The sequence below is a fragment of the Bombina bombina genome, chromosome 9 (assembly GCF_027579735.1).
Source record: "Bombina bombina isolate aBomBom1 chromosome 9, aBomBom1.pri, whole genome shotgun sequence".
NCBI classification, from domain to species: Eukaryota; Metazoa; Chordata; class Amphibia; order Anura; family Bombinatoridae; genus Bombina; species Bombina bombina.
In genome coordinates this window covers 255,360,358-255,384,829 of record NC_069507.1, presented here as the reverse complement: position 1 = coordinate 255,384,829, position 24,472 = coordinate 255,360,358, and the positions used below count along the sequence as shown (strand labels likewise).

General features: G+C 41.6%; 1 protein-coding gene across 1 annotated transcript in view; it reads right to left on the bottom strand.

Annotated features, from left to right (window-relative positions):
- The window catches only part of CASP2 (caspase 2), a 119,856-nt gene that overhangs the window by 83,174 nt on the left and 12,210 nt on the right, over positions 1-24,472 (bottom strand). The window contains exon 2 of the mRNA XM_053692780.1: positions 9,730-9,912. Coding sequence (XP_053548755.1) covers positions 9,730-9,870 — 141 coding nt within the window. The 5' untranslated portion in view covers positions 9,871-9,912. The remainder of the gene's footprint in view (positions 1-9,729; positions 9,913-24,472) is intronic.

Here is a 24,472-nt window from a genome sequence, read left to right as displayed (position 1 = left end):
AGGAGGGATCATGTGACCAGCTTTGCTGGGCTCTTTGCCATTTCCTGTTGGGGAGGAGAATATCCCACAAGTAAGGATGACGCCGTGGACCGGACACACCTATGTTGGAGAAATAAAGGTATGTTTAAGCGCATAATTACTTCAAAATCATTTAATTTAGTCCTCAGATTCAGACTAGCGTTTAAAAAAAAAAACGCTAAAATTTACCATCACTGTAAATTACAGGAAAAGGGTGCAAAATGGACACTAAAAGTATATTGCATTTTATATCACAATCTCAAATTGTACACTGTACGTTTAAACTGAAACAAGCACAAAATACATATTGTAACCCAAGTTATGCACTGCATAGAAACATCATTTTCCTTAATAACGAAAAAAAAAAAAGGACAATTAAGGTAATACATTTTTAAATGGCTAATTTTAGTTGGCATAATTTTTTTTTTGGTACAATACATCTTTACGCAGCGTGATTTCGTTTCTGATCACACAGGGTTAAAAACAAGAGCAAGTGATTAATTAATCATCAAACTAACAATCGGCTAGATTACAAGTTTTGCGTTATGAGGGGTGCGGTACTAACTTGCACGTTATTGTCACCGCTCACTTACCTACAGCGCTGGTATTACAGGTTTTTATAAACCCGGCGTTAATAGGCAAGAAGTGAGCGTAGAGCAAAATTGAGCTCCATACCGCACTCCAATACCAGTTCTGCTTAGGTCAGCGGTGAGCTGGTTGTACGTGCTGGTGCACGATTTCCCCATAGACATCAATGGGGAGAGCCTGCTGAAAAAAAAGCCTACCACCTGCAAAAAAGCAGCGTAAAACTCAGTAACGCAGCCCCATTGATTCCTATGGGGAAACTAAATTTATGTTTACACCTAACACCCTAACATGAACCCGGAGTCTAAACACCCCTAATCTTACACTTATTAACCCCTAATCTGCCGCCCCCGACATCGCCGACACCTACATTATACTTATTAACCCCAAATCTGCCGCTCTGGACATCGCAGCCACCTGCATTATACTTATTAACCCCTAATCTGCTGCCCCCAACATCTCCGACACCTACATTATACTTATTAACCCCTAATCTGCCGTTCTGGACATCGCCACCACTATAATATACATATTAACCCCTAAACCACCGCACTCCCACATCTCAAACACTATTTAAATAATATTAACCCCTAATCTGCCGCCCCCGACATCGCCGCCACCTACCTACATTTATTAACCCCTAATCTGCCGCCCCCAACGCCGCCGCCACTATATTAAATTTATCAACCCCTAAACCTAAGTCTAACACTAACACTCCCTAACTTAAATATAATTAAAATAAATCTAACAAAAAATTCCTATCATTAACTAAAAAATTCCTATTTAAAACTAAACGCTTACCTATAAAATAAACCCTAAGCTAGCTACAATATAACTAATAGTTACATTGTATCTAGCTTAGGGTTTATTTTTATTTTACAGACAAGTTTGTATTTATTTTAACTAGGTAGAATAGTTATTAAATAGTTATTAACTATTTAATAACTACCTAGCTAAAATAAATACAAATTTACCTGTAAAATAAAACCTAACCTGTCTTACACTAACCTTACACCACAATTAAATAAATTACCTAAATTAAATGCAATTAACTAAATTAAATACAAATATCTAAATTACAAAAAAACAAACACTAAATTACACAAAATAAAAAACAAATTACAAGATATTTAAACTAATTACACCTAATCTAATAGCCCTATTAAAATATAAAAGCCCCCCCAAAAAAAAAAAAAAAAAACCTAGCCTAAACTAAACTACCAATAGCCCTTAAAAGGGCCTTTTGCGGGGCATTGCCCCAAAGAAATCAGCTCTTTTACCTGTAAAAAATATACAAACAACCTCCCCAACAGTAAAACCCACCACTCACACAATCAACCCCCCAAATAAAACCCTAACTAAAAAAAAACTAAGCTCCCCATTGCCCTGAAAAGGGCATTTAGTTCTATTGCTGCCCAAACCCTAACCTAAAAATAAAACCCATCCAATAAACTCTTAAAAAAACTTAACACTAACCCCCTGAAGATCCACTTATAGTTTTTAAGAGCCGACATCCATCCTCAACGAATCCGGGAGAGGTCCTCAACGAAGCAGCAAGAAGTCCTCAACAAAGCCGAGAGAAGTCTTCATCCAAGCCGGGAGAAGTGGTCCTCCAGACAGGCAGAAGTCTTCATCCAGATGGCATCTTCTATCTTCATCCATCCGGCGCGGAGCGGGTCCATCTTCAAGACATCCGGCGCGGAGCATCCTCTTCTTCCTACGAATGAAGGTTCCATTAAGTGACGTCATCCAAGATGGCGTCCCTTAGATCAGCCAATCGGAATCTAAGGGACGTCATGTTGGATGACGTCACTTAAAGGAACCTTCATTCGTTGGGAGTCGTCGTAAGAAGAGGATGCTCCTCGCCGGATGTCTTGAAGATGGACCCGCTGCCCGTCTGGAGGACCACTTCTCCCGGCTTCGTTGAGGACTTCTTGCCGCTTCGTTGAGGAAATTCTCCCGGATTCGTTGATGGATGTCGGCTCTTCAAAACTGTAAGTGGATCTTCAGGGGGTTAGTGTTAGGTTTTTTTTAAGGGTTTATTGGGTGGATTTTATTTTTAGGTTATGGTTTGGGCAGCAATAGAGCTAAATGCCCTTTTAAGGGCAATGCCCATCCAAATGCCCTTTTCAGGCCAATGGGGAGCTTAGGTTTTTTTAGTTAGGGTTTTATTTGGGAGGTTGGTTGTGTGGGTGGTGGGTTTTACTGTTGGGGGGTTGTTTGTATTTTTTTTTTTACAGGTAAAAGAGCTGATTTCTTTGGGGCAATACCCCGCAAAAGGCCCTTTTAAGGGCTATTGGTAGTTTAGGCTAGGATTTTTTTTTTATTTTGTGGGGCTTTTTTATTTTGATAGGGCTATAAGATTAGGTGTAATTAGTTTAAATAGTTTCCAATTTGTTTTTTTTATTGTGTGTAATTTAGTGGGGGTTTTTTTTTTGTAATTTAGGTAATTGTATTTAATTTAGGTAATTTATTTGATTGGACTGTAAGGTTAGGTGTTAGTGTAAGACAGGTTAGGTTTTTATTTTACAGGTAAATTTGTATTTATTTTAGCTAGGTAGTTAGTAAATATTTAATAACTAGTTAATAACTATTCTACCTAGTTAAAATAAATACAAAACTTGCCTGTAAAATAAAAATAAACCCTAAGCTAGCTACAATGTAACTATTAGTTATATTGTAGCTAGCTTAGGGTTTATTTTATAGGTATTTAGTTTTAAATAGGAATTATTTAGTTATTAATAGTAGGTTTTATTAAGATTTATTTTAATTATATTTAAGTTAGGGGGTGTTAGGGTTAGGGGTTAATAACTTTAGTATAGTGGCGGCGACGTTGGGGGTGGCAGAATATTTAACTAGTGTTTGAGATGCGGGAGTGTGGCGGTTTAGGGGTTAATATGTTTATTATAGTGGCGGTGATGTCCGGAGCGGCAGATTAGGGGTTAATAATTTTATTTTAGTGTTTGCGATGCAGGAGGGCCGCGGTTTAGGGGTTAATAGGTAGTTTATGGGTGTTAGTGTACTTTTTAGAACTTTAGTTATGAGTTTTATGCTACGGCTTTGTAGTGTAAAACTCATAACTACTGACTTTAGAATGCGTTACGAATCTTGCGGGATAGGCTGTACAGCTCACTTTTTGGCCTAAAAAAAAAAAAGCTTGTAATACCGGCACAATGGAAGTCCAATTGAAAAAAGACTTTATGCAAATTGCGTAAGTTAATTTGCGGTACAGCCAAAAAAGTGTGCGGGACAGCTGTACCTACAAGACTCGTAATAGCAGCGGTAGTGAAAAAGCAGCGTTATGAGCCTTAACGCTGCTTTTTTACTCATACCGCAAAACTCGTAATCTAGCTGAATGTTTTTAAAAACCGTCATCAATGTGAAAGCAAGCTGCAAGGAATATATGTACATCCTAACTTATTAACCCCGTTGCCACTCGCTCTATCACCTAATGAGTTAGTTACTTTCATATTCTCTTAACAAAACACCACACACAACCCTATCTCTTTAGCTAAAGCTGAACCGTACAGCACATTCACTCTCACACCTACAAATGACCACTTGCCAAGTGAGTTTATATGCAAACAGGAAGGTTCTGGCATACACATGTAGTAGAATTAAAGGGACATAAAAGTGCAAAAAACAAAATGCTCTAATGAGTAACAGTATTTTATTATAGCGCTACTGCTTGCAAATAACTATGTGTTAACATCTACAAAGTGGTTAAACACATAATTAATTAATTTTAGAGCACCAATATACTACCAGGAGCTAGCTGGACACACCTGGTGAGTCAATGACAAGAGGCATATATATGTAACCACCAATCACCAGCTAGCTCCCAGTAGTGCAATGTTGCTGCTGAGCCTACCTAGGTATGCTTTTCAACAGAGGATATACCAAGAACCAATTAAATTTGAGTACAGAAGGGAAATTAAAATGCTCTGAATCACAAAAACATAAATTATGCTTACCAGATAATTTTCTTTTCTTCTGACGGGGACAGTCCACAGCTGCATTCATTACTTTTGGGAAAAACAGAACCTGGCCACCAGGAGGAGGCAAAAACACCCCAGCCAAAGGCTTAAAATACCTCCCCCACTTACCTCATCCCCCAGTCATTCTGCCAAGGGAACAAGGAACAGTAGGAGAAATATCAGGGTGAAAAAATGTGCCAGAAGAACAAAAAACTAAGGCCACCCCATGAAAAACACGGGCGGGGAGCTGTGGACTCTCCCTGTCAGAAGAAAAGAAAATTATCTGGTAAGCATAATTTAAGGGTTTTTTTCTTAAACTGGGAGAGTCCACAGCTGCATTCATTACTTTTGGGAAATCAATACCCAAGCTTATAGAGGACACTGAATGCAAACGGACGGGAACAAAAAGGCGGCCCATTCTAAAGGCACCACAGCCTTTCAGGAGAACAAAAATATTGAAAGAGGACAAGGTAACTGCCCATCCATTAGAACCATAACAATCCCAGTTAGAGATCACTCTAAATGCAGGACTCCACTGAGCACAAACGCCTCTGAGGAGACAAAAATCCCGCTCACTAGAAGAACACAAACAAAAAACCTCTCCATGAACAATGATAAGGGAAACAACAAACAGACTCCCACAACACCTTCTCCCCAACTGAAAGAAGGAAAGAATCAGATAAGAAGGTCCGAAAGAACCTCCAGAAACCAATCCCTGAAGATTCAAGGACAAAACAGAGAGAGAAGCCTCTAGCACAACGCAAAAAAAAGCGGCTACCAGGCTGCAAGAGGACAAGGACCCGTAAAAAAAAAAAAAAACCTCTGACGGAGGAGAGCAAAAGAAAGGAAAAATTCCAGATCACCTCCTACATGGATCCAAAAGGAACCAAAGGAAAGCCTTAACCTGAACCAAAGTCCCAGAAGGCACAAAAGGACAAAAAGTAGAACAAGACTACCTTACCAAAGACAGCTAAATAGCACATAGAAACTGAACACCTGTAGGTCATAAAAACCCTGGGAGCAGAACAGAACGGAATAGTAACATCCGTTTATGCCACAAACGAAAACCGCAGGCTTCCATCGGTAGGCAGTCCGACCAAACGTCAAAACATGGTAACAGCCAACTGAAAAGCTAGCAAATGTGCACCAGGACATCCCTGGAAAGGACAAGAGAAAAAAAAACTCAGAAAGCAGGGCGTACCAACTCCTCCCCTACTAGCAGACGGGGCAAGGAAGGCCAACCCCTGACCAATAAGAACCAACTACAAGGCCTCCCAACTAAAGTAAGGGTCTTGCGGGAGACAAGATACGTGGTCGATGCCCAAACAGAGCAGTCAGAATACCTGTCCCCTACTCCGATCTAACAGTCCTAACACCAAAGCGACTGTCAATGTCCTAAGGACCAGAGAGATTAAAAAATCCCAGCATTGATAAAGCCCAGAGATCACTAATGAATTTTCAACCACTAGTTCTCAAGGAAAAGAAACCATAAGAAGGCACCGACACCCAGAGACTAACTCGGGATCCAGGATACCTATCTTTGTGACCCCTCAGAAACCCGAAGGGAGGGTGCACTACAACAAGAGAAATTTCGACCCACTGAACTCCTAGAGACAGATGAAGGAAAAACTACCTCAGGAGGAGCAAACTGGGTATGGCGCAGTAGACCGAATCCTTCAAAATAGAAGAAGGAGAACTAAGAAATCCAGGAATATTCTAGTAAAGAAACTTCCAGGAAAAACTTCCATCTCTTCAGAAGAGAGAAGGGACCGCCCCAGTAGGATAAGGAGAGTTCCCCAGGCCTGGGAAACCAAACCTGCTACCGGACATATCCAAGACTATTAAAATCTGGGAACAGAACAACCAAATGCCAAGTTAAAGACTAGAGCTAGGTTAAAAATCCTGACACCCAAAACCAGGAGCCGGATAAAAAAGGCAAATGAAGACTAAAATCCTCCCAAGCCTCCAGTACCTGCCGCAGCAATACACGCAGGCGCGTCAGACTGACTCGAAAGGCAAAATTCATCTGCGGCGGGGCATCTGAAGGCCCAGATCCTGCCGGCTGTCCCCCTGAAGCCTCAGAAGGAGCCGCTCCTCCCAGAGGAAGGACCCGTCAGAAAAAAGGACATGGATAAGCTCTCGGCTAGCGGCCCTCAAGAAGCTGTAAATGCGCCAGTGCCACTAATATGGCCATGCGCAACCGAGTAGCAACCTATGATGGAAAGAAACCTCCTTCCGTAGAAGGGGTAACTGAATGTGGGACAACCGCTTGTGTAGGAACAGAAAATTCCAGGGAACGCGCCTCACAGGATACAGAATTCACAGAGGCAGACGGATCAGCTCTCCCCGGAGTGAGAAAAGAGCACTCTATTACGGCATATGGAACATAAATGATTGGGCTGGATTACCCAAACCTCCATACAATTTAAGCAGGAGACAGAATCAGAGTCAGAAAAATCCTCCTCTGAAAAATCAGAATCCTCCATAACGTGACCAGACAAATTGGACAAAAAAAAAGGCCCTCTCCACCGCCACATGGTCACGATACAGAAATGGAGAAAGAAAACCTTGACCACGCCCGCTCATGAGGTGGAACATGTAGGCCAAAGAAAAGCATGCCAGCCCACAAGAACTGCATAGCTCTAAAAAATTGTACGTTCCGTAATAGCCATGAACCCCAACATTTCTACACATAAGCAGACAGAATCACATAACAAACATGATTAAAGTCCCCTACTGCTCAATAACCCCCCTCAGGAGATATTAACCCTTGATTCCATAAAGATAAAGGAGTCCCATTGAGACCCTGACTTTCATCATTTACATTACATCCACAATGAAAGTAAAATGAAACGATCTTACCGGAATCTATGTCGTGGAACAGTAACACGGTCCTTCAAGTTTGACAGATAGTAGCGTCTCTTCTGACATGGACTTGAGTGAAGAAAGGAGGCAGTGAAATTCGTCAATGCAGATTGCGTATGGAGCTGTTAATATGAGTCGGGATGGTTTCGCAGAAACTCTCCCTGCATCTCTCCGGACTCTAACTTTCACTAATGCTCTCACTGGGAGACTGACAGGACTACTTAAAACTCCAGTCACATATCGAAGAGTACTACCCTCCATAAGAGACTACTCCTTAAACTTCTGACACTTCTCTGCCAACCTCCTGTGACGAAAGGCAAAGAATGACTGGGGGATGAGGGAAGTGGGGGAGGTATTTAAGCCTTTGGCTGGGGTGTCTTTGCCTCCTCCTGGTGGCCAGGTTCTGTATTTCCCAAAAGTAATAAATGCAACTGTGGACTCTCCCCGTTTAATAAGAAATGTTTTATTTGAGTTTCATGTCCCTTTAATAACATTCCTTTAATCGGTATTAGCCTTTATGTGCGCTGTGTCTATGCTGTGTTTTCCTGATCACATAAGTACAGTGCTTCTCATCTGGATACTGTTGTGCATAGTATAGTACAGTGCTTCTCATCTGGATACTGTTGTGCATAGTATAGTAGTCCTTCTCATCTGTATACTGTCGTGCATAGTATAGTACAGTCCTTCTCACCTGTATACTGTCGTGCATAGTATAGTACAGTCCTTCTCACCTGTATACTGTCGTGCATAGTATAGTACAGTCCTTCTCACCTGTATACTGTTGTGCATAGTATAGTAGTCCTTCTCATCTGTATACTGTCGTGCATAGTATAGTACAGTCCTTCTCACCTGTATACTGTTGTTCATAGTATAGTACAGTACGTCTCACCTGTATACTGTTGTTCATAGTATAGTACAGTATGTCTCACCTGTATACTGTTGTTCATAGTATAGTACGTCTCACCTGTATACTGTCATGCATAGTATAGTACAGTCCTTCTCACCTGTATACTGTTGTGCATAGTATAGTACAGTCCTTCTCACCTGTATACTGTTGTGCATAGTATAGTACAGTCCTTCTCACCTGTATACTGTCGTGCATAGTATAGTACAGTCCTTCTCACCTGTATACTGTCGTGCATAGTATAGTACAGTCCTTCTCATCTGGATACTGTCATGCATAGTATAGTACAGTGTTTCTTACCTGGATACTGTAGTGCATAGTATAGTACAGTGCTTCTCACCTGTATACTGTCGTGCATAGTATAGTACAGTGTTTCTTACCTGGATACTGTCGTGTATAGTATAGTACAGTGTTTCTTACCTGTATACTGTCGTGCATAGTATAGTACAGTGTTTCTTACCTGTATACTGTCGTGCATAGTATAGTACAGTGTTTCTTACCTGTATACTGTCGTGCATAGTATAGTACAGTGTTTCTTACCTGTATACTGTCGTGCATAGTATAGTACAGTGTTTCTTACCTGGATACTGTCGTGTATAGTATAGTACAGTGTTTCTCACCTGTATACTGTCGTGCATAGTATAGTACAGTGTTTCTTACCTGTATACTGTCGTGCATAGTATAGTACAGTGTTTCTTACCTGGATACTGTCGTGCATAGTATAGTACAGTGTTTCTTACCTGTATACTGTCGTGCATAGTATAGTACAGTGTTTCTTACCTGGATACTGTCGTGTATAGTATAGTACAGTGTTTCTCACCTGTATACTGTCGTGCATAGTATAGTACAGTGTTTCTTACCTGGATACTGTAGTGCATAGTATAGTACAGTGCTTCTCACCTGTATACTGTCGTGCATAGTATAGTACAGTGTTTCTTACCGGGATACTGTCGTGTATAGTATAGTACAGTGTTTCTTACCTGTATACTGTCGTGCATAGTATAGTACAGTGTTTCTTACCTGTATACTGTCGTGCATAGTATAGTACAGTGTTTCTTACCTGGATACTGTTGTGTATAGTATAGTACAGTGTTTCTTACCTGTATACTGTCGTGTATAGTATAGTACAGTGCTTCTCACCTGTATACTGTCATGCATAGTATAGTACAGTGCTTCTCACCTGTATACTGTCGTGCATAGTATAGTACAGTGTTTCATACCTGTATACTGTCGTGCATAGTATAGTACAGTCCTTCTCACCTGTATACTGTTGTGCATAGTATAGTACAGTGTTTCTTACCTGTATACTGTCGTGCATAGTATAGTACAGTCCTTCTCACCTGTATACTGTCGTGCATAGTATAGTACAGTGCTTCTCACCTGTATACTGTCGTGCATAGTATCAGTGAGGATTTTGTGGGCTACAAGATGCTCCAATAACTCTTCCAGCACCAAGTCCTTTATTAGGGTCACACGCAGCTTAGTCAGGGCATCTCTCTCCCAGCTCTGCATGCCCAGCATCCTGAGTGCAGAGAAATGTGTGAGGCTCCCACACAGCTAACACTGCGGTAAAGTAATCAAAATGTCATAGAATTATTCGTTTAGACTCAACAATATACTTAAAACAGATAAATAATTACCATGATGTAGAAAATATTATTTACTAACGAATAATAACCCAGAGTCTGTACAGTTTGATCTATAAATGACACCAGTTAAAGGGACGTGCTGTCAAATGTACTGTGTTTTATCTAAAAGAGGGTATTTAAACATTTAATTTCATGCTTTTTGTTCTGTTCCTGTCCTTGATAAATCAGTTTCATTATCGAACTTACAAATTTGTGTCACCTCAATTTCAATTAAAATAGCTTTTCCTTGACATTTTTCAGCCGAACAATATGTATTTTCAGACTGTGTAAATGCTGTTTTTCATATGCCTGATAAAAGGAAATGACACAAAAATGTTCTAACGACTGCAGATAAATGACAGATAACTGTATCACAATACAAATATTGGTGTTAACTTCCATTTTAGATTAGGTGCATTTTTATGTTACGTTGTAAAACACAAAATGCAAACAAACAACAAAAAAAATAATAAAAAAGAGCAGCTAAGGACAGGAAAAGTTTAATGGAAAAAGATGGGGGAGGAAAGGGAAAAAAAGGGAAACATCTTGAGTCTACTGATGCCAAGCTGCTGTTTCACTTTTGTAACAAATGATTCATGATTCTAACTTTATGTCAGCAAACATAACGCCTTATCGCCTTATCGCCCAATCGCCCAATACATAGGGCCGATGATCAAAAACAATAAACAACTCTAAAGAAAAAAAAAATGCCTTTCTAAAAGTCTTTGAGGGACGTTGCAGTACGGACAACACGTATTAGATCATCTCGCCAGGGCGGAGAGCTTTAGATTATCAGGCCCACAGTCACTGATTTTTTTCATACAGTAAGAGGGTGCAGGTACAACAACTGACCTATAAAATAAATGTATTACTTTATTTGAAGAAGCTGCACCTTTGTGTGTTAACTAAAGCATGGGTCTACTCCCAGCCGGGAATTATATACAGCAAACTCGGGAGTCTGAAATGTTAAAGGGACATGAAACCTAAAAATTTTCTTTCATGATTCAGATAGAGAATACAATTTTAAACAACTTTCTAATTTATTTCTATTATCTAATTTGCTTCATTCTATAGCTATCCTTCAATTAAGAAATAGGAATGCACATGGGTGCATCACCACCAATCAGCAGCTACTGAGCCTATTTAGATATGCTTTTTAACAAATGGTATAAAGAGAATGAAGCAAATTAGATAACAGAAGTAAATTGGAAAGTTGTTCAAAGGTGCAAGCTCTAAATCATGAAAGAAAAAAAATGGGTTTAAAGGGACACTGAACCCAAATTTTTTCTTTCGAGATTCAGATAGAGCATACAGTTTTAAGCAACTTTCTAATTTACTCCTATTATCAATTTTTCTTCGTTCTCTTGCTATCTTTATTTGAAAAAGGCATCTAAGCTATTTTTTTGGTTCAGCACTTATTTATTGGTTGGTTCAATTAATCCAACAATCAGCAAGAACAACCCAGGTTGTTCACCAAAAATGGGCAGGCATCTAAACTTACATTCTTGCTTTTCAAATAAAGATACCAAGAGAATAAGGAAAAGTTGATGAGTAAAATTAGAAATTTGCTTAAAATTGCATGCTCTCTCTAAATCACGAAAGAAAACATTTGGGTTCAGTGTCCCTTTAATGTCTCTTTAAGGGAGCCAAGTTAACGGCTGATTTAAGAAATTCTACTAATTTTATACTAAATATTGAGACACAAAAATCAAATTGTAAGAGATTAATTACCTGGCTCATTTGATTTGTTCAGCCCTACTATAGGCAACAAATGTGTATGTAAAAAGGATCGAGTGTTGCTGTAGTTCAACAATAAAACGGATAATGAGAGACCGGATGCTTTAAAGATATGAAACCCAAAATTGTTCTTTTGTTACACAGCTTACAATTCTAAAAAAGTTTACAATTTACTTCTATTATCCCATGGTATTCTTTACTAAAGGGACACGAACGTCAACATTAAACTTTCATGATTCAGATAGAGCTGGCAATTTTAAGACACTTTCCAATTTACTTCTATTATCAAGTTTTGCACATTCATTTTATATGCACACTTTCTGAGGCACCAGCCCCTACTGAGCAGGTGCACAGGTTCACAAGGTATACGTATACTAGTCTGTGATTGGCTGATGGCTGTTACATAATACAGGGGCCGGCAAATTAGCAAAAAATAAAATTTGTTAAATATACAGGGAAGAAGCCCTGTGTTACAATGAATAAGGGTTAAACGTGCGTAGCAGAAGTTTTGACAATATCTTAGGGGAATCAGCTGATCTCCTAACCTACAACCACCGATTTGCCATATTAATAGTGGTCGAGACAGGGTACTCTCTACATCACCACTTTGAAAAGAGAGACGACAGACTGGGAGGAACATTACCGTGTAAATACACCAGCTGCTCGCTATACGGCTAGCAAGGATTCTAAGCCGGGGTGAATACAGGAGTTATATATAGCCCAGCGGTCGATGTAACGTCTACAGTAAGATACTGGAGCATACTCACGGGAGACTCACTCTAGCAACCATCTGATAAGGTAAACGAAAGTATAGGAGCCTTAAATCCTTGGAGATGACAGTTACTAAGAAGTCGAGGTGAGATTGGTAAATATGTGATTACGGACTGTTGCAATAATTTCTCTGCATACGATTTGTGTAAGTGGTTTGAGAGTAACCCTGAATATCTTATCTCCCGCTGAGCAACTGTAAAGGCCGTCTTTCTTTCTCACTAAAAGATCAGAGCAGTTATGAACTTAAAGAGACACCGGAACTGTAGTATCCATGAATTGTAGATAACTTATGGACTTAAAGAGACACCGGAACTGTAGTATCCATGAATTGTAGATAACTTATGGACTTAAAGAGACACCGGAACTGTAGTATCCATGAATTGTAGATAACTTATGGACTTCTGTTTACAAGATATAAAATTAACATATTGGATTATTTGAGTGTCCTTATTTGCTCTGATTTTGTAACTGCAAGTGGGCCCACGCAGTTCTTATTTTATTAGGTGGTTATTAAAGGGACAGTCTAAGCTAAAACTGCTATTGTTTAAAAAGATAGATAACCCCTTTACTACCCATTCCCCAACTTTGCACAACCAACCCAAAAAAATTTCTTTCATGATTCAGATAGAGGATACAATTTTAAACACCTTTCTGGTTTACTTCTATTATCTAATCCGTTTCATTCTCTTGGTTTCATTTGTTGAAGGAGCAGCAATGCCCTAATGGTTTCTAACTGAACACATGGGTGAGCCAATCACAATCGATATACATATGCAGCCACCAATCAACAGCTATAACCTAGGTTCTCTGTTGCTCCTGAGTTTGCTTAGAGAAACCTTTCAGCAAAGGATAACAAGAGAAGGAAGCAAATTAAATAATAGAAGTAAACTGGAAAGTTGTTTAAAATTGTATTTTCTATCTGAATCACGAAATATTTTTTTTGGTTATCATGTCCCTTTAATATATTTTATAACATTTATACCTCTACATCTCTGTCTGTTTCAAAGGTTCTATAGACAGTCACATGCTTTTGTATTTGCTTTTCACAACAGGAGAATGCTAGTGCATGTGGGCCATATAGATAACATTGTGCTCACGCCCGAGGAGTTATTGAAGATTTAGCACAACACAGTACTAAATGATATTCAATAGATAATAAATAAAAAGGCATGTGATCAGGGGACTGTCAGAAGATGCTTAGATACAAGTTAATCACAGGTAAAAAGTACATTAATATAACTGTGTTGGTTTTGCAAAACTGGGGAATGGGTAATAAAGGGATTATCTATCTTTTAAAACAATAACAATTCTATTCTAGACTGTCCCTTTAACTCACAGTCAGGTAGATTAAAAGTTATGGGCGCAACGGGGTGCAAAACGAATGCAACAAAAGTTGCGTTATTTCACCCTCCATTGCGCTGCCATTACAAGTTTTCAAACAACCGCCTTGTGTGTGCGATATGGTGGCGATAAGCTCCATACCGCACAAAATCCAAGCGCTGTTTAGACGTGCTCTATTTTAACTAAGTAGACTAGTTAGTAAATAGTTATTAACTATTTACTAACTACCTAGTTAAAATAAATACAAACTTAATCTACCCATTGCTCTGAAAAGGGCATTTGTAGGGGCATTGCCCTGAAAAGGGCATTTAGCTCTTTTTCTTGCCCTTAACAGGGCATTTAGCTCTTTTTCTTGCCCTTAAAAGGGCATTTAGCTCTTTTTATAGCCCTTAAAAGGGCATTTAGCTCTTTTAAGAAATGCCCAAACCCCAATCTAAAAAAAAAACCCACCCCAAAAAACCTAACACTAACCCCTCTTTAAGTTCTCACAGTTGCTGAAGTCCTGCTTGAACAATCTTCATACCGGCTCCATCTTCATCCAGCCGGCTCCATCTTCATCCATTGCGGGACCGGCATTATTTAGTTAATAATTGTAACTTTAATTTAGCTCCATTTTAGGGTTAGGGGGTGTTAGGGTTACAGTTAGGTTTAGGGTTACGGTTAGGTTTAGGGGTTAATATAGTTTAATTTAGATTGTTGCAATGTGGGGCTCTGGCGGTTTAGGGGTTAATAGGTTTATTTAGTGGTAGTGATGTGGGAGGCCAGAGATTTAGGGGTTAATAACTTTATTTAGTGGCTGTGATGTCGGGAAGTGGCAGAATAGGGGTTAATAGCTTTATTATAGTGTGGGCGATGTTGGGGTGCGGGGAAATAGGGGTTAATAACTTTAGTATAGTGGTGGCGATGTCGGGGAGCGGAGGAATAGGGGTTAATACATTTTATTAGTGGCGGCGATGTCAGGAGCGGCAGAGTAGGGGTTAACAGGTTTAATACAGTGTTTGCTATGCGGGAGGGCCTCGGTTTAGGGGTTTATAGGTAGTTTATGGGTGTTAGTGTACTTTGTAACACTTTAGTTATGAGTTTTGTGTAACACTTTTGTTGCGTAAAACTCATAACTACTGCTCTCAGATGGCGGTACGGATCTTGTCGGTATAGGCTGTAGCGCAAGCTTTTTACCCTCACTGCAAAACTCGTAATAGCAGCGCTATGGGAATCCCAGTGCGGGACTGACGTTGCGTTACAGGCTAAAAGGCTTGGGGTACAGCTATACCGACAAGACTCGTAATGGCTGCGTGGCTGTTTTAACACTGAAATGGCCATTTTTTCAGCGTTAAAAGACGAAAGCAAAACTCGTAATCTACCTGAGTGTTTGCTTGATATTGCTATACTGTGATTATTCTATTGTAATTGTTGCTTCCTAATCACACATTTTTACTGTTCTGTTACAGCTGCCTCTATAGTTCTAGATAGTTTACTATAAGTGACATACTTAGGTGCTGGATAAGGGAGGGACCTTTCTGGTGTTATTTTTACGCCAATTTCTTGTATTATATTTTGACTAGTCCTAAAGCCCGTTCACACGGGCCATTTATTGCAGTACAGTGGTCCCACCCTTGCATTCTCTCCCTCCCACTCTCTTTTGCTTTCTCTCTCTCCCCCCTCTCTTTTGCTTTCTCTCTCTCCCCCTCACTTCTGAGCTCTCTCTCTCCCCCCTCTCTTTTGCGCTCTTTCCCCCTCTCTTTTGCACTCTCTATCTCCCCTCTTTCTTTCCTCTCTCTCCCCCCCTCTCTTTTGTGCTCTCTCTCCCCCTCTCTTTTGAGCTCTCTCTCTCCCCCCTCTCTTTTGCACTCTCTATCTCCCTCTCTATCTCCCCTCTCTCTCCCCCCTCTCTTTTGCGCTCTCTCTCCCCCTCTCTTTTGAGCTCTCTCCCCCCTCTCTATTGCGCTCTCTCTTTCCCCCTCTCTTTTGCACTCTCTCCCCCCCCCTCTTTTGCACTCTCTCTCTCTATCTCCCCTCTCTCTTTCCATCTCCCCCCTCTCTCTCCCCTCTCTCTCTCCCCCGCTCTCTCTCTCTCCCCCCCATCTCCCCTCTCTCTCTCTCCCCTCTCTTTCGCTCTCCCCTCTCTCTCTCTCTCTCTCGCTCTCCCCTCTCTCTCTTTTTCTCTCTACCTCCCCTCTCTCTCTACCCTCTCTCTCTCCACATCTCCCCTCTCTCTCTCCCCTCTCTGTCTCTATCTCTCTCCCCTCTCTTTCTCTCTATCTCCCCCCTCTGTCTCTATCTCTCTCCCCTCTCTCTCTCCCTCCCCACCTCTCCCTCTCCCCTCTCTCTCCCTCCCCACCTCTCCCTCTCCCCTCTCTCTCTCCCCCCTCTCTCTTTCTCTCTCCCCCCCTCTCTCTTTCTCTCTCCCCCCTCTCTCTCTCCCCACATCTCCCCTCTCTCTCCCCCCTCTCTCTCGCTGCCTCTCTCTCTCCCCCCTCTCTCTCCATCTCCCCCCTCTGTCTCTATCTCTCTCCCCTCTCTCTCTCTCCCCACCCTCTCTCTCTCCCCCCACCCTCTCTCGCTCCCCCTCTCTCTTTCTCTCTCCCCACATCTCCCCTCTCTCTCTCTCCACCCTCTCTCTCCCCCCCCTCTCTCTCTCCTCTTTCTCTCTGCCCTCTTTCTCTCTCCATCTCCCCTCTTTCTCTCTCCCCCTGTCTCTTTCTCCCCTCTTGATCTCTCTCTCCCCTCTTTTGAGCTGTTTGAGCTCTCTCCACGGCCTTTCACGGCCCCGGCCACGCCCCCTTCACGGACCTCCCCGCTAGTCCACGCCCCCTTTATGCTGCAGTAGGCAGATCAGGTAGGGAATCTGAGGCCAGGTGTGTTTGTCCTGTGCTGTCTCTACTGCGCATGACAGCTTCGGACAAACACACTTGGCCTTTTATAGTATAGGATTTTCTCACTCTCTCCCCCCTTGCACTATGTGCCTTAAAGGAACACTAAACCCATTTTTTTTCTTTCATGATTCAGGTAGAGCATTCATTTAATTTAAAGCAACTTTGTAATTTACTCCTATTATCAATTTTTCTTCAATCTCTTACTATCTTTATTTAAAAAGCAGGAATGTGATGCATAGGTGCCGGCCTATTTTTGGTTGAGAACCTGGGTTATGCTTGCTTATTGGTGGGTAAATGTAAGCCTCCAATAAGCAAGCGCTATCCATGGTGCTAAACCTAAAATGGGCTGGCTGCTAAGATTTACATTCCTCCTTTTAAAATAAAGATAGAAAGAGAACGAAGAAAAAATTGATAATAGGAATAAATTAGAAAGTTGCTTAAAATGACATGCTCTATCTGAATCATGAAAGAAAAAAAATGGGTTGAGTGTCCCTTTAACGTATATTTATAATATCACATAAATAAGTTTAATTTTTGGTATTAGAAGGTGGTGCTGGTCTATTATATATATATTATATGCTGCTTATTTGAAATTCGGAGTAGGTGCAATTGCATTGTCTTTTTATTTTGCACTTGTTAATTATGCAATGTTACCGTATTTAATGGTCCTTTAAAGAGATACCTAGGTAGTGTCTGGAGCACCAGATGGCAGGCAATAGTGCTGCCCTCTAGTGCTCTTGCAAATGGATAACACTCTTGCAAAACTGCTGCCATATAGTACTGCAGGCACGTGCACGCTCTTGAGCTTACATTCCTGCTTTTCAACAAAAGATACCAGAAAAACAAAGACAATTTGATTATAGAAGTAAAATTAGAAAAACATTTTTGGGTTTCATATCCCTTTTTAAATGTAAAAAAACTAAAATTTATGTTTACCTTATCAATTTATTTCTAAACACGGTGAGTCCACGGAATCATCAATTACTGTTGGGAATATCACTCCTGGCCAGCAGGAGGCGGCAAAGAGCACCACAGCAAAGCTGTTAAGTAGCACTTCCCTTCCCACAAGCCCCAGTCATTCGACCGAAGGAAAAGGAGAGAAAGGAAATAACACAAGGTGTAGAGGTGCCTGAGGTTTAAATAAAAAAACTGTCTGAAAACAGGGAGGGTCGTGGACTCACTGTGTCTAGAAATAAATTCATCAGGTGAGCATACATTTTGTTTTCTTTCCTAAAACACAGTGAGTCCACGGAATCATCAATTACTGTTGGGAATCAATACCCAAGCTAGAGGACACTGATGATTAGGGAGGGACAAGACAGGGAACCTAAACAGTAGGCACCACTGCTTGCAGAACCTTTCTCCCAAAAGAACCTCAGCCGAGGCAAAAGAATCCAATTTGTAATATTTTGATAGGGAATGCAGAGAAGACCAAGTTGAAACCTTGCAAATCTATTCCACAGAAGCTTTGTTTTTGAAAACCCAAGAAGAAAAGACAGCCCTAGTGAAATGAGCTGTAATTCTCTCATGAGACTGCTTCCCAGGAGTCTCCTAAGCAAAACCAATTATACTTCTCAACCAGAAGGAAGGAGAAGAAACCGAAGCTTTCTGACCCTTACGTTTCACAGAGAAACAAACAATCAGGGCAGAAGACTGATGAAAATCCTTGGTCGCCTGTAAATAAAATTGTAAAGCACACACAACCACCAAGTTGTGCAACAAACGTTCTTCAGAAAAGAAGAACTACAACAAAAAGAAGGAACAATTTCCTGATTAAAATTTCTGTCCAAAAACACTTTAGAAAGGAACCTAACTTAGTACAAAGAACCGCCTCATCGGCATGAAAAAAAAAAAGAGAGAAGGCGAATCCATGAAAAAAAAAAAAAGATCGAAAGTCGAATAACCCTGCCAGATTGAAATCCCAGGAAACCACCAGAACCTATATCAGAACGGTCTGAGAATCACTAGATCTTGAACCGTATTTTGGAAGTTTGTCGTTCTGCCGAAATGCCCTCAAAAGTCAATTCTGGAAACCCCCGGAGAACACCTCCGGATGGAGAGTCCCACTCCGCAGATGAATTATCTGTTTGTTCAGAATTCCGATTCCCAGTTGTCCACCCCTGGAAAGTGAATGACAAACAACAATAGTGAGCTTCCGGCCACAGACAATCCAAGTCACCTCCTATGACTAAATAACTCAGAGTTTCTCTGGATTAAATAATGTCCATGCACCACATAGGTTAACTGGATTCTGGAGTAGTGGGATCCGAGCCCAACCTCCAAGGAGACTGTAGGTTTAATCCAGTGCCTTAGACAGCACGGCCACTGATGTAAGCCACTGAGGTGACCTAGTCCGACTGGAACCAAGTCAAGGACAACTGAAGCTAAGCCCTCAGAACAATGGGAATCTCTTTCAACTCTAAGATGTTGATGTTAAAGAGGAAGGCAGACACTTCCATGCCTCAAATAAGTCCCATACTGCTTCCCAGCCCAGTAGGCTGGCGTCCGTGATCACAATCACCCAGGAATGTCTCCAGAAGCACGCACCCTGAGACAGATACTCCTGAAAAATCACCATGGGAGAAAATCTCTTGATGATTGATCTATATCTATCACCTGAGACAGATCCGAAAGATCTCCATTGTATAGAAAATAGCAAAAAGGGAATGATGTCCATGGAAACCATCAGACCAATTCCCTCCATACATAGCGTCACTGAAAAGTGAAGGGAAAATCAACTGCAGCTAGATTCAAAATCTCAACCCTCTGGTTGCAAGATAGTTAAGCTATCAACCAGACCATTAGAGCTTGCTGTTGGCCGGACCGAAGACAGCCAAGAGAGGAAAAGGAATAAATCTTTGAGCTGACCTCTGATAGAATCTTCTCTTAGATAGAGAACCTATTAAGGTCCTCCAAAAAAAAAAAATCACCCTTGTGAATGCAATAAGGGAACTATTTTTTTCAGATTAATTTCCCATCTAAGGAAAAGTAGATTGGACAAGATCTCTTGAAAGAGAATATGCTCGAAGGAAGGAGGACACCTGGACCATATATAGTCCAGAAAGGCACCCTTGCCATACCCCAAGACCCAAAAGTCTTTCTAGGATGATGAGACTCAAAAACTTGAGAAGATCCCGAATTATGGGAGCAATAAATACACATCCTTTAGGTATATGTTTGTTATGAACAGGCTCTCTTGAACCAAAAGGAGAAAGGCTACTTCTTTGAAGGTCAGAACCTGAAAAACTTGAGGTAGATACCTGGATCCCATTCCCAGTGGGACTGGAACTAAGTGGAAATCTTAGATTGGACCAAGAATTTTTGTCTTCCAAAAGACATGACTGACCCTGCAGAAAGAAGAAAAAGGAAAACTCTTCTTTAGTCATACTCTCTTGACGTGTGGGAGAAAAATCTTCCCCTAAAGTCAGAGGATAATTCTGTCACACCAACTCCAAATAAGGTGTTATCTTTGCAAGGAAACATAAAATGTTTAACATGCCACTAAAGAACTATAAAGCCTAGGCTTTACCACTAAGCCACAGGTAGGCTTCTCAGCTGACCAAGCTATCGGCCACAATGCCTGGCGGGCTAGCACAGAGTCTAATAAGGCAAGGTATTGCTCAGAAAGACCACAGCTTCTATCAATGAACCCGTAAAGGTCTAGGCACGTAAAAACACTTAGTCATAGGAAGGAACATCATAGAAATTATAAAGATCACAAAACTTTCAAAGGTTGACAACGACAGGGGTAACGATGTTGTCCAAGTAGCCAAAACCTCCTTTAACAGTACACGAGGTATTCAAGCATACATCTGAAGAAGATCACTTCAGCATCAGATAAAGGAATTACACTGTCCAAACCTGAGATTTAATCCTCAGAAACTACCAGCAAATCCTCCTCACCAAACTTAGGAGGGAGAGAGCAACCTGGGGAGCAGAACCCTTACTATCTGAAAATCTAAATGTCCTCTTGCATTTTGCCTGTAGGTAAGGAAAAACAGACAAAGTTGCAAGTATCGCAGATGATACTTGAGCTACAAAATCTGTAAGCAAACACACTCCACCAGGAGATTGAGAGGAACCGCAGGGCACTGCATGTGACGCCATAGAGGCTTGGAACATTTAAGGAGAAAGCTGTGGAATTGTCTGAACATCATCCTCCTGGGAGATATAAGGCTCAGATTTATCTGTATTCAATAGCTCTTGGTAAATAAAACGTCACAGACAAAAAAACAGACATTTTAATCTGTCTAAATTTATCCTTAGAGGCAAATATCTTTATTTTAAAAAATATGTATATTCAAATATGAGGGACAGATGCTTAATAAAAACAATTTGTTCCTCAAGCCAAAAACAGAATTTATGTTTACCTGATAAATTACTTTCTCCAACGGTGTGTCCGGTCCACGGCGTCATCCTTACTTGTGGGATATTCTCTTCCCCAACAGGAAATGGCAAAGAGCCCAGCAAAGCTGGTCACATGATCCCTCCTAGGCTCCGCCTACCCCAATCATTCGACCGACGTTAAGGAGGAATATTTGCATAGGAGAAACCATATGATACCGTGGTGACTGTAGTTAAAGAAAATAAATCATCAGACCTGATTAAAAAACCAGGGCGGGCCGTGGACCGGACACACCGTTGGAGAAAGTAATTTATCAGGTAAACATAAATTCTGTTTTCTCCAACATAGGTGTGTCCGGTCCACGGCGTCATCCTTACTTGTGGGAACCAATACCAAAGCTTTAGGACACGGATGAAGGGAGGGAGCAAATCAGGTCACCTAAATGGAAGGCACCACGGCTTGCAAAACCTTTCTCCCAAAAAATAGCCTCAGAAGAAGCAAAAGTATCAAACTTGTAAAATTTGGTAAAAGTGTGCAGTGAAGACCAAGTCGCTGCCCTACATATCTGATCAACAGAAGCCTCGTTCTTGAAGGCCCATGTGGAAGCCACAGCCCTAGTGGAATGAGCTGTGATTCTTTCAGGAGGCTGCCGTCCGGCAGTCTCGTAAGCCAATCTGATGATGCTTTTAATCCAAAAAGAGAGAGAGGTAGAAGTTGCTTTTTGACCTCTCCTGTTACCAGAATAAACAACAAACAAGGAAGATGTTTGTCTAAAATCCTTTGTAGCATCTAAATAGAATTTTAGAGCGCGAACAACATCCAAATTGTGCAACAAACGTTCCTTCTTCGAAACTGGTTTCGGACCCAAAGAAGGCACGACTATCTCCTGGTTAATGTTTTTGTTAGAAACAACTTTTGGAAGAAAACCAGGTTTAGTACGTAAAACCACCTTATCTGCATGGAACACCAGATAAGGAGGAGAACACTGCAGAGCAGATAATTCTGAAACTCTTCTAGCGGAAGAAATTGCAGCCAAAAACAAAACTTTCCAAGATAATAACTTAATATCAACGGAATTTAAGGGTTCAAACGGAACCCCCTGAAGAACTGAAAGAACTAAATTGAGACTCCAAGGAGGAGTCAAAGGTTTGTAAACAGGCTTGATTCTAACCAGAGCCTGAACAAAGGCTTGAACATCTGGCACAGCTGCCAGCTCTTTGTGAAGTAACACAGACAAGGCAGAAATCTGTCCCTTCAAGGAACTTGCAGATAATCCTTTCTCCAATCCTTCTTGAAGAAAGGATAGAATCCTAGGAATCTTTACCTTGTCCCAAGGGAATCCTTTAGATTCACACCAACAGATATATTTTTTCCATATTTTGTGGTAAATTTTTCTAGTTACAGGCTTTCTGGCCTGAACAAGAGTATCAATAACAGAATCTGAGAACCCTCGCTTTGATAAGATCAAGCGTTCAATCTCCAAGCAGTCAGCTGGAGTAGGACCAGATTCGGATGTTCGAACGGACCTTGAACAAGAAGGTCTCGTCTCAAAGGTAGCTTCCATGGTGAAGCCGATGACATATTCACCAGATCTGCCTACCAAGTCCTGCGTGGTTACGCAGGAGCTATCAAGATCACCTACGCCCTCTCCTGATTGATCCTGGCTACCAGCCTGGGGATGAGAGGAAACGGCGGGAATACATAAGCTAGGTTGAAGGTCCAAGGTGCTACTAGTGCATCTACTAGAGTCGCCTTGGGATCCCTGGATCTGGACCCGTAGCAAGGAACCTTGAAGTTCTGACGAGAGGCCATCAGATCCATGTCTGGAATGCCCCACAGTTGAGTGATTTGGGCAAAGATTTCCGGATGGAGATCCCACACCCCCGGATGCAATGTCTGACGAATCAGAAAATCCGCTTCCCAAGTTTCCACTCCTGGGATGTGGATTGCAGACAGGTGGCAGGAGCGAGTCTCCGCCCATTGAATGATTTTGGTCACTTCTTCCATCGCCAGGGAACTCCTTGTTCCCCCCTGATGGTTGATGTACGCAACAGTCGTCATGTTGTCTGATTGAAACCGTATGAACTTGGCCCTCGCTAGCTGAGGCCAAGCCTTGAGAGCATTGAATATCGCTCTCAGTTCCAGAATATTTATCGGTAGAAGAGATTCTTCCCGAGACCAAAGACCCTGAGCTTTCAGGGATCCCCAGACCGCGCCCCAGCCCATCAGACTGGCGTCGGTCGTGACAATGACCCACTCTGGTCTGCGGGAGGTCACCCCTAGCGACAGGTTGTCCAGGGACAGCCACCAACGGAGTGAGTCTCTGGTCCTCTGATTTACTTGTATCTTCGGAGACAAGACTGTATAGTCCCCATTCCACTGACTGAGCATACACAATTGAAATGGTCTTAGATGAATGCGCGCAAAAGGAACTATGTCCATTGCCGCTACCATCAAACCTATCACTTCCATGCACTGTGCTATGGAAGGAAGAGGAACGGAAGGAAGTATCCGACAAGAGTTTAGAAGTTTTGTTTTTCTGGTCTCTGTCAGAAAAATCCTCATTTCTAAGGAGTCTATTATTGTTCCCAAGAAGGGAACTCTTGTCGACGGAGATAGAGAACTCTTTTCCACGTTCACTTACCATCCGTGAGATCTGAGAAAGGCCAGGACTATGTCCGTGTGAGCCTTTGCTTGAGGAAGGGACGACGCTTGAATCAGAATGTCGTCCAAGTAAGGTACTACAGCAATGCCCCTTGGTCTTAGCACCGCCAGAAGGGACCCTAGTACCTTTGTGAAAATCCTTGGAACAGTGGCTAATCCGAAAGGAAGCGCCACGAACTGGTAATGCTTGTCCAGGAATGCGAACCTTAGGAACCGATGATGTTCCTTGTGGACAGGAATATGTAGATACGCATCCTTTAAATCCACCGTGGTCAAGAATTGACCTTTCTGGATGGAAGGATTGTTCGAATGGTTTCCATTTTGGACGATGGAACCTTGAGAAACTTGTTTAGGATCTTGAGATCTAAGATTGGTCTGAACGTTCCCTCTTTTTTGGGAACTACGAACAGATTGGAGTAGAACCCCATCCCTCGTTCTTTTAATGGAACAGGATGAATCACTTCCAGAAGATAACCTTGGAAGACTATTTCTAGCGCCCAAGGATCCAGAACATCTCTTGCCCAAGCCTGAGTGAAGAGAGAGAGTCTGCCCCCCACCAAATCCGGTCCCGGATCGGGGGCCCGCATCTCATGCTGTCTTGGGAGCAGTGGCAGGTTTCTTGGCCTGCTTTCCTTTGTTCCAGCCTTGCCTTGGTCTCCAGGCTGGATTGGCTTGAGAAGTATTACCCTCCTGCTTAGAGGACGTAGCACTTGGGGCTGGTCCGTTTCTGCGAAAGGGACGAAAATTAGGTTTATTTTTGGCCT